This window comes from Lissotriton helveticus, chromosome 12 (assembly GCF_964261635.1).
Source record: "Lissotriton helveticus chromosome 12, aLisHel1.1, whole genome shotgun sequence".
Taxonomy (NCBI): domain Eukaryota; kingdom Metazoa; phylum Chordata; class Amphibia; order Caudata; family Salamandridae; genus Lissotriton; species Lissotriton helveticus.
Window position 1 is genome coordinate 106,718,758 of NC_136073.1, and position 17,276 is coordinate 106,736,033.

The 17,276-nt window shown below is 42.1% G+C and overlaps 1 protein-coding gene across 1 annotated transcript in view; it reads left to right on the top strand.

The window, feature by feature from the left end:
* Nucleotides 1-17,276, top strand: part of GUCY2D (guanylate cyclase 2D, retinal) — a 345,795-nt gene that overhangs the window by 201,536 nt on the left and 126,983 nt on the right. The window contains exon 7 of the mRNA XM_078668830.1: nt 15,307-15,387. Within this exon, the coding sequence (XP_078524956.1) occupies nt 15,307-15,387 (81 nt within the window). The remainder of the gene's footprint in view (nt 1-15,306; nt 15,388-17,276) is intronic.

Sequence of the window (17,276 nt, forward strand, 5' to 3'; positions counted from 1 at the left end):
ACATGGGGAAATGACTTAAAATGTCCTTAAGACACATGAAAGCGTTTTTTGATTGCCTTTGCAGCATGTTTGGGTCACTTTTAACATGGCTATGTAACGCAAACATTCAAAATCTAAATTTGCCATGCACAGGTGGGAGCATATTTACAAGCAATTTGCTCCACAGGGAAAGGTCTTACATTAAAATGGGAAAAATAACATCAGCGACACTCAAATGCCTTATAAAGAAGCATACACCATTATGTCCTTGTCATAAATTTTAAAACCATTCCTTTCCTCAAAAACGATTTTCAAGTCATAATTTGAAAACACTCCACAGCTCCTATGCAAAAAAACACCCTGTCAGTACTAATACTTCACATTTTCTCCAATTACAATTTCTCAAAGAAACAAAATCTATTTGTAAAACACTTGAGACAAAGCAACATTTGAAAAACACAACTTTCTTCATAATTTTCTCCTTAAAGCACACTATTCTCTATCTAAATTAAATAAATCTTTTCTCACCTTAGCAAATACTTTATGAGTTTCAAAACAGTCTCAGAAACACACCAATTTGTCTTCAGCAGAGCAAAAGGTATGCACTCCAGAGTCTGCAGCTATCAAAAGCACAGAAATGCTGTAATTCTTCACACATATCTCTCATGTCACCCAATCAAAACTCTTCCCTCACTTTTTTCAAATCAAAACCCTTCCCCCCTCTCTGCCTTTTTTGCATAGCAACCACCTCTTGGAAGACCTCTGGTGTTTGCAAGTTCACACAACAATGTTTCAATTGAACTCTGAACTCTCAGTGCACCTGCATATCCAGTGCAATCTTTCATTTAATGATTTTTTCTTGACCACTCAAAATACATCTTTCAAAGAACTCAACCATGCACCCTAACTTTCTGTTTTCAGCAATCAAAATCCACCAATCACTGTTACTGCTTCATTAACACAGAAACTCCACAGTTTTTTTCATTTTAAACTCTTATTTTTTCAACTGCCATTTCATTGCCACACTTCATCTGACTGCAGCAGAACCTTCTCTCACCATGTTTTCTGTCTGGATTGTTGGACATAGTTACATCTATTGGGCTCAGAGGTATGCTGAGAACAGAAATTTACCTAACCTCAATTTACAAGATGTGGAAATTAAGTGGTTTGGCCACAGAGGATTAAAATGTCACCAATTGATACCATTGGTGAAAACCTTTATGCATTTGCCAAAACCTGACCTGTTAATTGTGCACTGTGGAGGTAATGATTTGGGCACTTTGACTGGGGTAGGTCTGGTAATGCTTTTAAAGGACACCTTTGAGCAATTGATGGCACTTTTTCCTCAAACTGCCTTGGTATATTCAAATATATGCCAAAGACAGAAATGGAGGTGGTCAAACCAATTTTGTCCACAAATTGAGAAGTCGAGGAAGCATGTAAACAAATCTGTTTCAGCTTACATGAGAGACCATGGAATGGGCTCCATGTACAACAATAACTTGCGTTACTACATGCAAGATATCTACAGAGGAGATGGAGTTCACTTCTCAGATGAGGGCAACAGAATTTTCATTCTGAATTTAAGACTGTGCATTGGTACCTACTTATAAGTACCTAAATGTACCATAAACCCAAAAGCTCTTCTCAGAGCTACCCTACATCTGATCACTCACAATTATTATTTTTCTCTAACTTTTTTCACTAATTTTCAACAAAGTACGCTCCCCGGGGCGCTACCCGGTACGCGAACCGGAAGCTAACCTCGCGAAATTTTTAAAAAAAATGTTTTTTTTCGCACATATAAGCCTCCTCAGCCACCCTCAGAAAACCTAGGGGGTCAAGATAAGTCTACCATGCCCCCTTCTACCCATTCTGAACATTATTTGCCCTCCATCTTGTATCTTAAGTCGACCGAAACATAAAATGGTGGACTCCCGTAACGCTTCAGGTTCGCGTACCGGGGCGCTCGCCAGTTCGCGTACCGGGTCGCTCTCTGGGAAGCGCACCATCAAAAAAGGTGGGAAAGTAATTTACAGAAAATCGACTGGAGACACTCTCACCAAATATAGATTAGCTCATACTACATACCAATCCCTATCATTTTCACAAATTTGATTGAAATTCCATTTAGCCATTTAGCCTGTAGACCTCTCTAAATACCCTGAGGTAAATTACTTCTCAAAACACATCTGAAGTGTTGGAATTGACAACCAATGAAAATGTTACTTTCATTTTCTACTTTTATTACCTGACATTTGATTGGTTATATACCTGAATATATATAAAGGAAGAGAAGGAAACACAGCCATTTTGACTACTACTTCTTGTTGTACATTTCAATTGGATTTTCACTAATCACTTCAACTTCTTCGTAAAGGTAAGTTGTTATTTTTAAAACTGAAGTATATTGTGCACTATAAGTTAATATGGTAAACTTTTTCTGATAGTTATATACTATCCCTCTGTAGTAGTTATAGATTTAGATAGACTTCTCTGTTATAGTTATGGATGGAGTTAGGTTTCTCTTGTATAATTATGAAATTACTTACGTTAAATCACATACACTTTTTTATATTCCTACTTCCACTCTGATACTATACACTGCCCAAAGATAAATTCACTGATAAAAACTGCCTATCTAAAATTAATCCCAACAGTGCCCTATCTCTACTAATATATATTTTTTTAATCCAAATTTCAGGCAAAATGGAAGGCGAACACAAAGTTTCATTTCAAATTGTCCTGCAAGAGAGCAGCCAAGAAATAATTGATCCAAATTATATAGAATTTATGGATGAAACTTGGGACCAAGAACTACTGCAATGTGTGCAAGCAGTAGATGACCTCCTTCAAAATGAGGACATTTTACACCCTCAGAGATTACAAACTATGTTCAATGAAAATAATGACATTTCAGACAGTGAAATGTTAGAAAGTTTATTAAATTTTGAAACACAATCACAATAATAAATAATTGCTTAAAAAATAAAGAAATTAAAAAATAATCAACAAAAGCAACAATCAATTAACATACAGTATTTGAAAAGTCTATCATTCTTTTTTCCTTATAGTACGCTCCCCAGAACGCTTCCCGGTTTGCGAACCGGGCGCTCCCCACGCAAATTTTTTTTTTTTTTTTGCCCTGCGGGGCCCTTTTAAAGCCTCCACATCAAACCTAGGGGGTCAGGGAGGATCTACTATGCCCCCTTATGGTCATTTCCCCCTTTGTTTTGGCCTCCTCTTGTCTCTCGATCCTACCGAGAGACAAGATGGCGGCCGCTCCGGACTGTTTAGAATGTTGACAGACACCGGAGAGCCAATCAGCTTCGCTTCGCGAAGTTCCGTTACGTGTCAAGTACGCGAACCGGAGCGCTGCCCAGAGCGCGCTTACAGATATATATCTTTTTTTGAACGTTAATTTCTCAAAATCCACTGGAGCACATATATTGAGACCTAGCAAAGGCACATCGGGCTAACAGTCCCTACAATTTTGCCAAGTTTCGTGCAAATCCATTCAGCCGTTCGGGCTAAAAGTGAGGCCAACCGCCCTATGGAAATTAACATTGGAAAAACACGTTTTGGGACCCCCCTTTTTTCTCGGCCCCCCCTTGACGAACCCCCCCAAATTTTCAGGGGCTGCTCAGAAACAAAATGTTCCATTTTCCTGAAAATTTCAGCCAATTCCGTCCACAAACGCCAAAGTTATTAGACATAGAATTTTCAAAAATCCCATAGGGAAAAAATCCTAACTATATATACCTACTGGCGACCGCCAGTAGGTAATATATATATATATATATACATATATTTAAAGATATATTCTAAACTCAAGCCATAAGAATTCACCAGTGAAGTACTATACTACCATAACCTTGACTCTTCACCGCCACCCTGCCAATCCTGTGTGAAAGATTTAAATGACATATGACGGAGCTACTGATTGAGTCTATTGAGGACAAAATTTGAGTTGTTCCTAGGTCATGACGGGTAATTTTACATTCACTTTATGTCTCAGTGTATCCAATTTCTATTGGTGTTTGTTATTTAAAAATGTGATTCGATGCATGTGTAATCAGTTATGAGTGATTGGTGAGCCTGTTGATTGTGTAATGTGCCATTTGGAAGTGTGAAAGTATGTTGGATATTAATAAGAGCGTATGGTGAGGCCTGGTTTTAGGGTTATGGTAGTATCTTTACTAGTGAATTTAGTATTTCTGATGTATACTTCTAACCCTAGATTCCTCATCTTATATTATTCCACAAGACTGGATCTGGAAACGTGTTTTATCAATGCTCCTGCATGCTGCAGGTAATGCAATGCAGCTCCTGGTTGTCTCCATATCGCCTCGTAAGTGACAGAGCAGAGCTGCATATAAGCGCCACCCCTGCACGCTTGTGTGAGGTGATTCCTTTCCACCCTTTTCGATGCGGATCCAGAGCTGCACTTCTAAGCATGTATGTCTTCTAAAATCAAATCAACTGTGTTTCATTAAACTACAGGTTTCAAACCATGCTGTGACTGCAAGAACACATAAACAAATGTTGGTAATGGACCTGCACAAGGTGTGTCTACATTGTCTAGGCTCTGTCTACGGCTCATAATTGTCTGATGAGTGTGGACTCATGCACCAAAAGTCAATCTTTGACAAGGAGACATAACGATATATCGCCGAACACAAGACATTGTAGCTTTCATGTAAATTCTGCTCCCGCTCAAGACGCCATCTTGAGCACAGACTTGATAATGCTGCTACGATCAGTCAACTTCTTACTCAAATTTCTTCAAGTCAGAATGTAAGCAAAAAAATTAGAAAGCAAAGTGGGACTCAACCCACTTCAAGCTCCTCTGAACCCAAGGAGAGAGTGCTAAATTGTCATGGTGTGAGACGTTCACCTGCGAGGTCTTTGGTCATGGGGCCGATCCCTCAGCTGGCCTCGATACATTCTGAGTTTTCTCACTGGTAGGTTTTTCTATGTAATGATGAGTCCTTTTGCCCTATTGCGAGGACACTCTTTAAGTACCCAAGCGCTCTACAAATCCCTGCATTCCTTCATCTAGGGCCATCTGTGGCAACTCAGCTGATTAGGGCCTTCAAGAGCGACTTGCTTCAAATGTTTGCCATATTTCTGGATCCCTCTGCCACGCATTTGGGAACGAAGGAACTACAGGGGCACCCAGTCTTGTGACTGGCAGCAGAACTGCTGGGCTTAGTTGAAAAGTTAGGTCTTGAGTCTCTTCCTGAAGTCTGTCAGCGAGTCTAATTTTCGGAGGTGGAGAGGGAGGGCATTCCAAGACGTGGCGGCGAGTTGGGAGAAGGAGCACGAAACACAACTGCCTAATTTGCTGGGTCTGTTGTGAAGGAACATTCAGGATTTTTTGGTCAGAGTTCACTCCACAGACCTACCACTTTGGGGAGGTACTGCTTTGGTATCTATTCTATGGTGAGGAGTCTTCAGTTAGAAGTGTCCATCAGAAGAACAACTTACTTACCTTCGGTAATATACTTTCTGCTGGATACTCTAAACGCAGTTTCTTCACCGCCCTCCCGCCTCTCCATTCTGTGGAGTGGCCTCTTATTAGCATCTAAAAAAGTCCCAAGTTAGAGATTAGCTTACTGATACCAGCAACTGTTCATGCTCTGTATTTGAGGACGTGGAAAGAGAAATAAGAAACTGACGTTAGCTTACGGGGGGGGCTTATCTGCGTTTCAGCCACCACTTGCAGAACAGTATGGAACAACACTGTGCCACGTAGTGGTGCATAGGTACACTGTTGAAAAAAGTTTTCAGATTTTGGATCCAGTCTGGTGCTTGATACATTTTCTAAGATGTGGAATCTACAGTTAGATAAAGTATCCCCCACAAAGAGTGTTACTAAAGGTAAGTAACTTGCTCCTTTTAGGTTTTCTGGTGTTCTTGGAATTATAATCTCTTCAAATTTTATTTCCACTAAGCTAAAATTTTTGTAGGTAATTTGCCTGATTTTTATGTTTATGGTTGTTGTAAGGCTGAAGAGTGGGGTTCAGTAAAATGGTATTTTATCACATGTATATCTATGTGTCTTTATATAGATGTGGTGCTTGCAAACGTTTCATTCAATTGTTTTTGTGTTATCACGGAGTCTCAATTATTTTTGGGTCATCATTGCAACATTTGCTTTTTGTTTCTTGTGATGTTTACAAACATTGTTTAAAAAAAGAAGGTAATTGGCTTGAATGGGTTTGTAGAGATGTTTAAATCATGTTGTGCTCTTTGTGTACCTGGTAAATGTTTGATAAACAGGCTGCATTTGGTGTATTGTTTTGTATTTATAAGCATATATTGTTGTATTTTTAAACACATTCCATGTGCTTGTGACTGTAAGCCGGGTCTGTGTCACGCTGCGTCACACTTGTCTCCATGTACTTCTGTAGATCTTTCTGTGCGTCAATGTGGTTGTACATTACCTGAATAGCATGTTATAGTGCCTGCTTAGTTTGTTTATGTTGGTCTATAGAACCTTGTGAATCATAAAGTGGCCCACACTATATGTTTGTGAACTTCAAATCCATGTAACGCCAACTCATAGTGTCGGTGGGGCGTGGGACTCGCCCATGCTGGGCTCCATGTAGGTGTTCAGCACATAGTTTGGTTTCCATAATATGTAAAGCACCTTACTTGTCCTGGAATTCTCCCTACTTATTTGCAAATCCCATGTACTATCAAGATGTTGCATCAGTAGTCTATTGGTTTTGTCTGAGTTTGTGGTAGGTTCCATTTAACATATTTGCAACCCTTGATGGTCAAGGACATTAATGCTAGTGCAATACTGCACATGCACCCACTTAGGTCATAAAGAATGACAGAGTATAATGAAGTATTATTTAACAACTGAAAATTGGCTAAACGAAAACTCACCAAACTAAGAAAAGTTTACGAATGAAGCCACACACTACCTAGGTGCTACATTTAGTGTGCTTTTATGTTCAGTATTTTTTACTTGTCTGCAGCATTAGTTTTGTGTGGAGACTTGTCTGTCATTTGAAAATGTCACTGGAATTCATACTTTTGAATCCTTCTACTAATCTTCACCACATGTAGCACACTGAAAGGGTGAATTCTGAAGGCCATATCACTGAAGTTTTGTGTCCATTGGTCGGGCAGAGGTTACAAAATTGAGATTTACTGTGCAGAAAATCTAGGTGGGGAATTTTGATTTTGGCTTCATCTCTGGTGGGTCACTGTCCCTCTCCATGCTAAACAAGTTTAATATGTAGAATTTAGTATTGCACATCTGCATTTATACTATATAATGTCTGTCGGGGGGTATTTATTGCACATAATGCCGTGGTATCAGATCCCTATTTCAAAGGGACTTGTGAAATATGAAACATTTGACAGGGCTCTTTAAATAAAATATGGAAAATGTATTACTCTGTTCAGCTTTTTCCATTGTCCATTCTTGATCAACATCCTATTCATGATAGGTGTTTATTCTAATTTCAATCAGTGTCCATTGTTACGGCACCTTACAGAAAACTGGTTCGGCAATCTCCACTATGAGAAATTGGGTTACTGGTTGAGGGAGTTAAAACCCTACCCAAGCAGGAACTACAGTCCTGGTCAGGCACAAGCAAACCCCCAATTAACTTGTGCTCAACCCTCTGGAAGCTTAGGACAGAGCAGTCAGGCTTAACTTAGAGGCAATGTGTAAAGTATTTATGCAGCACTTCAAACGGTAATACATTAAAAACACAACGCAAGAAAAAACGCACGGCATTTTAGAGAAATAGAGCAAAATGTAAAGAAATAAGTGGGGACCAAAACAACACAAAAATAATCAATAGAACTGGAAATATGCAATTTTAAAGATCTAAGTGAAAAATAGAGCCAAAAAGCCCAAAGCACCACTTGCTGCAATCTGGTCGTGCGAGACTTGGCGAAAGTCACGAGCTCAAGGTGACTACAATTGACCACAGTTTGGATAAAGGCACCAGGTTAGTGCAGCTGAATTTACCTTCTCAGTCTAGTGCAGATGGTCCAATTTGCAGTGGAGGGTGCTGCGAGGAGCAGGAAAGCATAGTGGATGGTCATTATAGCAACACGAAGAGTAGGATGCGCATCACGGATGGTCGTTGCTATATCGCAAAGAGCCTATTGTGGGGGGGGGGTTGGGCCAGAGCTTTGCGATGGTGCTCCCTGCAAGCGGTCCATGCTCTAGCGCTAAGGGTTGTGTTGATAGAACTTTGTGCGAGCAACAAGGTTTTGCCGCCAGTGGGCCCATTTGCGGTTGCCAAGAGCCCAAAAACTTAAATTCAGCTTAACTGAGGCCGCACCAAGTGTCGAGGACCTGAGGGCCACCACTTGGGGGTCAGAATCGTACTCCAGCTGGATCTGGGTGCTGGTTCAGGTGGTTGAGAGCCTGTTATGTCCTTATGACTCTAAACTAGTCCCTGGAATCACTCTAGGAGTTCTGAGTTCAGGTGCAAGTCCAATCCCTCTGACACAGGCAGGAGGGTAGCAGGGCAGCAGAACAGAAATCCAGAAAGGCAGCAGTCCAGAAGGGTAGCAGTCCAGCAGAGTGGCAGTCCTTTCAAGGCACATCAGTCCTTCTTCCTCACAAAGTCTCCACAGCTCCAGATGTGTATTCAAGAGATGGTGTCTGAGATCCAGTATTTTTACCTGGTGCCTCCTTGGAAGTAGGAGAAACCCCTAGAGGTTTCCCTTTGATGTGCACAGGTTTCCTGACTTCCCTGCCTTCACTCCAGACTAACAACAGGGGGTATGCAGCCCTTTGTGTGGAGGCAAGACACAACCTATTAAGGTGTATGTAGGACTGCGCCAAGCTCTCCCTCCCATCATGCCAGTGGTGGCCCATCCAGGCACATGTAAGCACTCTCTTGTTTGTGTGGCTGTCTAGGAGGAATACACAACGCTCAACTGTCAGCTACAACCAAACATGTGACCCAGACGCAGGCTACAGGCACTAAATGGCTAAGGCAGGAAAATGCCAACTTTCTAAAAGTGACATTTTCTAAATTGAAATTTAAAATCGGACTTTACCATAAGAGAGGAGTTTTCATTACAATTCCAAAGACACCAAACATAAACTGTAAACCTCTTCCCATTTGGAAGTTACATCTTATCAAATGTAATAAGGTAACTCCAATGTTATCCTATGAGATTTAGGCCTTGCAGTAGTGAAAAATACATTTAAGAGTTTGTCTCCACCAGGACATGTAAAACTTAAAAGTACATGTCCAACATTTTGAATACACTGCCCACTGCCCTCTGGGCTTTCCAAGACCTACTCTAGGGGTGACCTATAAATGTTAAAAGGAAAGGTTTGGCTTAGCAAAAGGTTTATTTTGCCAAGACAAAGTGACCAGGTTGCAGTGGCAGGCCTGAGACATGTTTAAAGGCTGCTAAAGTGTATGGCACAATCAGTGCTGCAAGTCCACTAGTACCATTTAATTTACAGGCCCTGGGCGTAGGTAGTGCCACTTTGCTAGGGACTTACAAGTTAATTAAATATGCCAAATGGGTATAAGCCACTTTCACCATGTTTAAAGGAGTGAGCACAAGCACTTTAGCACTGGTATGCTGTGGTAAAGTGTTCAGAGCCCTAAAGCCAACAAAACGGGTTCAGAAAACAGGAGGATGAAGATAAAACATGTGTAAATGACCCCGAAGAAAGTTCCAAGTCCAACATCCACCAACAGACTGAATGTATTTTCTACTTAGGTAAATGGTGCTTTAAAAAAAATCTACATTCCTAACTGCATAATTAAGAGTTTTCTAGACATTTTTTCAACATACAACCAAGCAGTATAATCCAGTATTTCAATTGCTATTTTCAATAAACATTTACCTATTTGAAAAAGTAACCTTTTCAATCTAAGTACCCAAACAAACACGTAATACAAAAATATGTATCCGTAACATGTATAAAGCAATCTTATAGTGCTGTCTTGCGGTTCTATTGGCATTTACTATTTCCAATAAACATTTCCCTGTTAATAAACACTTTACCAGCTAACATCCTCTAAATATTCATGCTATTTAAAAATACGTAATGGGTATCGTGTGCAGTCTGGTCTTATATGGTTTTGTTGACATTTGCAAACCAAGTGGACTTCGGCTATGTGTTTTTTGCTGTCACCAGAATCACTCGACCACAATGTAAGCAAATGTTACCTGGTATGTATAATATGTACATACATATTTATTCATGTGGGCACAAATGCCTCACAATTCACCATTGTGCATTATAGTTGACTCAGTTAGCATTATCTGTGACCCCTGTCATGCAGCCCTATAAATGATTTTTCAAAACATCACTGTTTAGGTTCTGGGAGTTTGTATGTGTTTAAGGTTCTGAATTTGAGTAGGTGGCTGATATATTCTGGGCTCTTACAGGAAGACCCAGGGAGCTGCAGTGTCAAGCGTAGGCACCACAGACTGACTACATACACCTGTAAAGTTCTGTGAAGTACCAGTTAAGCATGTGAAGAACGCTTTTACAGAGGATCAGGACACCTGGCAACTCAGGTGCATTTAGCATAAGTGGTGCACAAACACTGTACCTTGGTCCCACCGGCCCAGCATACCAGGAGCATATGGACTGGCATGAACATGGAGTCAATCTCCTACACCTAGCTGCCTTTTCTTCCATCAGAGCAGGCATGAATCTCATAAAGGCTAGAGGAGGAAACCTATGCTTCAGGAGCTGGGCTGTGATGACAGTGTACTACTCAGTAGTAATTTTGTAGGATTTGGTTAGCAGGCATTGCTTCTGTCTGGCTGTTGAGAGTAGGAATATGTTCTTATTATTCGGAGTAGTTAATACAGTGAGCTCATATATTCCCGACTTTAATCAATGAGGGTTCTAATATGGTTGTCTCATTAGCTGACCATATTGCGACCAAGCTCCTTTATATGGAGCGGCCAGGGCCCCTTGATCAGAAGGCATTCCAATTTTCAGCTCCAGCTTCCAGGTTTTCAATACTGGGTTGACACTCTGAAAATAAATGTTATGGAACATGCTTGTACTTTATAAACACCCACATGTAGACATAAATCAGCAACATGTATGAAAGGTGGTTTGATTGGACGTCAGGTTTTGGGTGCTAGTACGTTTTGAACCTTTATTGAATAAGTTCAGATTTACTGCCTGTTTTTATCTTTCTGGATTGCATCTCTAGGCAAAGCAAGACTGCCATTCCAAGATGGCCACCATGTATATTTGTTATATGTATTATGTACATGTAGACTCATTCTCTTGAATTGCAGAAGTAGTTGTTTAAAGAAGCGAGTATAGTGCTATACACTGTGCTTACACTGTTTGCTTACAACATTTGCACCAAAGTGACATTCCAATTTCTCCTGTTATATGTCTCCCCTACTCTGTCTCCTTCCTGTGTTTGAGCCAGGAGCTGTGAGGATGAGGTTAGCCAGGAGATCACAGTTGTGCGTATGCTTCGGTTAGCGCAATAGCATTATGCCCTTTCTTCAAATCCGAGGGGTAATCTTGCACATGCATGGCTTCTTAAAAACACATCACCACTGTACAACCCTATCATACTGAGGTCTTCTCAGGTGCTCAGATTATCAATGACTGGAATGTTCCATCTTCCATATTCTATGAGCATAATCATTTGTTTATGTGGGGCCTTTCAAAACTGAGCCTGGCGAGTCAATACAGTCCTTACTTGGAGTGGGGCTTGCAGGGTCGTAGGCAGAAAACTATGAAGTTGGCGGTACTGCTAAACGTATTCCTTCCTCTGCTTTGAGACATGGATTGCGCTGCTAGTGAGTGCTGGTGACTTCCCCACTGTGTAAGTGATGCTGAGCTTTCTCCCGACTCCCTTCCGGCTCTGCTGATGTAGAGTAGGCCTCAGTCCCCGATCCTATGACTGACCGCACCTTCCTGCTGTCCTTTAGGGAGAGGGAGGAGCGAATAAGGGTATCCATATGCCTTTGCTTATCCTCTTGTTTAACAAGAGAAGCCTACCACTCGCTACGGTGCAGGTAAGCTCACTTCATTCTGCCCTCCTTTTATTGGGCATTGTGGGAGGTGGGGAGTGAGGGGCTGGAGATGGGGTAAATGATGATAGGCACAAAGTGGGCATGCAACCCAGAAGTGCTTAAATTTTTCCTGTTATCTGACCAAGTAGACAATATTGGTAGCAAGATGGTTCTAGGCACCAGAAAGATGCACTTCCTTTGATCCAGAGTGAGGTACCACTTCATGACAATCCAATCCGTCACAATGCAGTCAGTGGGTGTGCACCTCTAAATTATCCTGCTGCGCAATATCTCAAAAATAGTACAGCAGGGCAGTCCTGACTCAACTGAGACACAGAACCAAGTCTAGATTGAGTTTGAAATTTCCCAGCCACAAGTGCTCCTTCCACATACCACTGGGGCTCCTCTATCTCTTTCGGCATACAACTTGCCTGAAGGGATTAAACCATTGCTTGCTTCCCCAAGTGATCTCTGCCCCTCCTCCAGAGGTTTGATTAATTAATCTTCTGTGGCAAATCACCATTTTACTTTGGCCATGCGGTTTGTACCTGAATGAAAATTCTGCCATATTTGATTCTTGGCTGAATTCTTGATTGACTGGTGATTGCCTTCTGACATCAGTATTTTAGAACCTGAGCCTCCGTTTCCTGCCACTGCAGTGAGTTACCATCCTTACACTCACCTTACTGTTCTGAGACTTCTGCACCTTTAACCTTTTAAGGCTTCCTCATTTAGTGGTTAGTTGGGTTACAGTACTGTTAGTGTCCCTTTGCATGCTGCAATTGTTGGGTAGTTCAAAGTCAAGCGAATAAAGTTGTTTCTTATTTCTCAATACAATACAAGCTTTAGCAAAGCCAATCATTCTTGCTTTGCTAATGCATGTAGGCTGCCAATATTAGCTTTGCCAATGCTATTAGAATTGTGGCAGAAGTATTAGTGGAGTCAATAGGAGCCGGTGGTTCTCTCAGAATGTTATTTTGTATAGTTCCAAGATGAGATGCAAAAAAATTGCTAAAGGAGGTTTAAAGACCAACAAGGAAATAATACAGTCAAACACACATGGGCCTTTGGATCTAAAGGGTGGAGTTAGGCTGAAGGAATCAACACCAAATTCTTTACACTAGAGGAAACCAGCTGACTTCCACTGCCCATGTCCTCCGACATGGCCAGCGGCATTCCTGATTTGCACACAGCAGTCGGAGACTTAACTGCCCCTTGAGCGCCTATGCCAAGGACAGCTGAGGCATTACACCCGACCTATGTGGGTACTACCAATGAATCCACCACCCCAAAAACCCATGGGTCACTGATTTTACGTATAAATAATATATCCACACACCACCCTCACAGCAGTAGCACCTATTAGATCCTGAAGAAGGCCACGACACTGACGAGGTCACTGGCCGAAACATGTTGATCTTTAAGCAACACGTGCAGGTCTAATGTTTCCCATCATGCTTTTATGTTTTTAATCCTAGCACAAGGTTGCCTAAGTAAAGACATGCGGCGAACCCTGTAGCTAGTTTTAACTCACTTTACTGTTTGCACTGCGTTCCTCAACACGTCCTCAGGCTCTCATTGGGTAGTTAGTAAATACCCTCCTAGTATACAAAACATCCCTGAGCTCCTCTCTCTCAGTGAGGATGTTGCAGCCTGCACCATGACTAGGCCTCAAGGTACGAGGAGGTTCCCCATCGATGAAGCATGCCACCTTTGGCGGGTGAGGGAAACCGTCCTTTAAAGAGACGCCTTTTGAATTTGGTGTTGATTCCTTCAGCCTAACTTCACCCTTTAGACCCGAGGGCCTGTGTGTGTTTTACTTCCAAGAAGGCCATAACATTGCATCTAAGCCATACAAGTTGGCCTTCTTGGATCAGCATAAGAAAATGAAAGTGTACAAAATAATGTTATTCCGTTCCTTGATTTGATGCAATGTGACAGCCATCTTGGAAGTATAGAACAAAAATTCCACGATGGCTACCTGACACTGTTAGCTTTGCAAGAGTAGCATCAGAAGTCACTGGCCAGCGGGTTAACGGGGTGTCAGAAGCCACAGAGGCAGAGAGAAGTGAGGGAGGAAGGAGAGAGGAACTGCATGCCGGTACTGCTTGGTATTCCAAAAGAAGGAATGTAGGCAGTGTTAGGAGCAGAAAACGTTAGAAGGCTGGAGATGCATGACTCCAGATGACTAGGTAAGCGGGGTGGGGAGAGAGACAAGGCAGAAAGACAGAGAGCGGGGAAGGAGCAGGAGGTGCAGTCCCATGGCATGTTGAAGCTCAAATGCCACTGAAACCCGTTAAAACAGAAATGTTCTATGATGGCGGCAATGGAAAGATACACTCAACTAATTAAGAAGCAGAGTAGGGGAGGCGGAAAAAATGGTTGTATGTCAGCACAACGCAGGCTATTATCACGCGTGCCATTACAACGCTGTTTTTACCACCCAAGTCGTTACAACGACTTGCGCTGTAAGCACTGGATAGTGGAATAGTTTAATTTCCTATTCCAACTCCAGCCCACATTACAGTAGGGAAGGTGTTGGAATAGAAAATTAAACTATTCGTTGTCCAACAGCGCCCACCGGCGCAAGTCGTTGAAACGACTTTCGTTGTAAAAGCAGCGTAGTAATGGCAGCGCGTGGTAATGCCCGCGTTGTACAGGCTGTTCCCCGGAAAGGTTGCAAGAAAAAGGAGAAAGAGATCACATCAAGAACAGGGAATTAATTTAGACAAGAAAGCTATCCAATCATGAGCAAGGGGCAGACCCAAAACCCACTGTAAGTATATTGGCTACATTGCTCTCTGTGCAAGACCACAAAAGGGGGAGCGCTAGTGCATCAGCAAATATCATTGTGTCACACACAGAGAAGGTTGAAAAGCAAGGGAATGGCGAGAGGGACACATGGAATGAGGAATTGAGTGCACATAGGGAAGAAGGGAAATATATACAGATTACTGGGTCAAGAGAGGGATAAGGAAAAATGGGAGCTGGAAGAGAAGAACACAGGAAAGTGTTGAGGAAGAGACAGGCTGTAGAAAGGAAAGAGGGTCACAGAGTAGGAGGAGACAAGAGGCACAAGGAGGTAAAAGATTACTAAAAGAGCACAGTCAAGCAAGGTCTTACGTGACAGGCTCGGCTCACTTTCACAAGCCCAGGCCCTGTAAAAAGCAGTCAAGCACTCACTTACCCAAATCTCTGTTTCTGTTCAGTGTAACATGTCTTCCTTTCTACTTACAAGATGCTTTATATCTGATCTCTTCAACGACCCTTCTCTCTTTGTGTAACAAGCTCTTTTCTTTTCCTCATCCCTTCCTTCAGGGAGACTGGGTCTGGCTGAAGAAGTTCCCAGGAGAGAAACACACTGAAATCAAACAGGCCACCAAGTTAACATTCTGCAAGGTGAGTTTAATCCAGAGCACAATCTATAAACGGACACATTTTAATTTGATTTATTTATTTTTAGAGTTTTCTGTAGCGCAAACCAGTCCCAGGGTAGGGTATCAGAGCGCTTTACATATCGAGCAATGTGACAAACAATTAGTGAAAATACATTGAATAACAAAGAGAAGCATAAAAGTAACAGCATATAGTAAAAGGGTTCGGGTGGATCGCAGCATTGGGCATTGTTCTGAGCAATAAAAATAAGTTTGAGTTCATATAGGTCTTAGCTTACATTCATAACTCGAAAGTAGAGGTAATTAGGAGGTTGTATAACTTGGGTTGTGATTGTGCAGATTTAAGGTAGGAATTTGCTCATCAAGAATGATTTTGCCTCCTTTTTGAAGAGAGGCGTAGAGGAGATTTTTATGATGTATGGCAGAAGCGCGTTCCATATTCTTGGCGTTGCTCCGAAGAAAGCTCTGTTGGAGGGTTTGGTCTTGTTGAAACGTGAGGGTCTCAGAAGTAGATTGTCTGTGCTCCTAGAGTGTCTGTTTCCTCCCAATAAGGTAAGTTTTTGGGCTAGGTACTGGGGGGTGTTGGGGTGTAGCGCCTTGTGAGTGATACAGGCCATCTTTAGGTGGATTCGCACTTCATAGGGTAGCCTGTTGAGTGCCTTCAGGTGTGGTGATTTGTGGTCGTATTTCCTGGATCCTGTTAAGAGTCTTGCGGCAGCATTGGGACAGACTTTTAGAGGGGGGGTTGATATTTTGGGAAGTCCTGAGAGCGTGGCACATCCGTATTCCAGCCTTGAGATAACTAAGGACTGAACTGCAGTTTTGAGGTCCGGGTTCTCGACGAATGGCTTCATTTTTCTGAGGTAGCTGAGGTGGAAACAGGCGTTTTTAGCCAACAAGTTGATATGACTTTGCATGTTAAGGTTCTTATCCAGTGTGATTCTAAGTGATATGGTGGAGTCCACCAGAGTCTGCGTGCAGTTCAGAGCAGTGATCATTTTGATCCACTTATTTGTCACCGTGGAGTTATTCGCTGGGGAGATCAGAAGAAATTCTGTTTTTCGTGAGTTTAGCTTTAGGAAGTTGTTCGTTAGCCATTGGACGATCTTTTCGAGAGCTAGATTCATTGTCTTTATCTCATCGATAGAGGAGATCTTGATGTACAGTTGGGTGTCGTCCGCGTACATGTGGAAGGAGATGTTCGCCTGCTGTAGTAGATCGGTAAGTGGTTCTACATAAAGGTTGAATAGCGTGGGTGATAGGCTAGAGCCTTGTGGAACTCCTAGTAGGTTAGGTGAGGCAGCGGAGAGATTTTTGTTGACCATGTCCGATTGTGTTCTGTTTTCCAGGAAGGATTTGAACCATTGCAGGACTTTCCCAGATAAACCCATCCTGTATTCTAGTCTTCTTAGAAGTTTGTCGTGATTGACCGTATCAAAGGCTGCTGAGAGGTCGAGTAGGACTAGCAGGCAGGTTTCGTTGCGGTCAAGAGCTTGAAGGGCATTGTCAACTATGTGCAGATGTTTCTGTGCTATGACAAGGTCTGAAACCCGATTGGTGGATGTTCAGTAGATTGAAGTTCGAGATGTGTTGGTTCAGTTATTGTTGAACACATTTTCCTAAGACTTTAGCTAGCATGGGAATGTTGGTTATTGGTCAGAAGTTGTTGGGGTCGGAGGTGTTCGCTGTGTTTTTTTTTAGGATAGGTGTGACTTGTCCCGTCTTCAAGCAATCCAGGATGTGACCTTGTGCTAGCGAGGCATTGATGATTTTGGTCCAGAGAGGTGCGATGGTATGGTAGAGGTGGGGTAGGCAATTTGAGGGGACAGGGTTATTGAAGTGGTTGTTGAGCTTGGTAGTTGCTAGAATATTGGTGATGTCATTAAGATCACA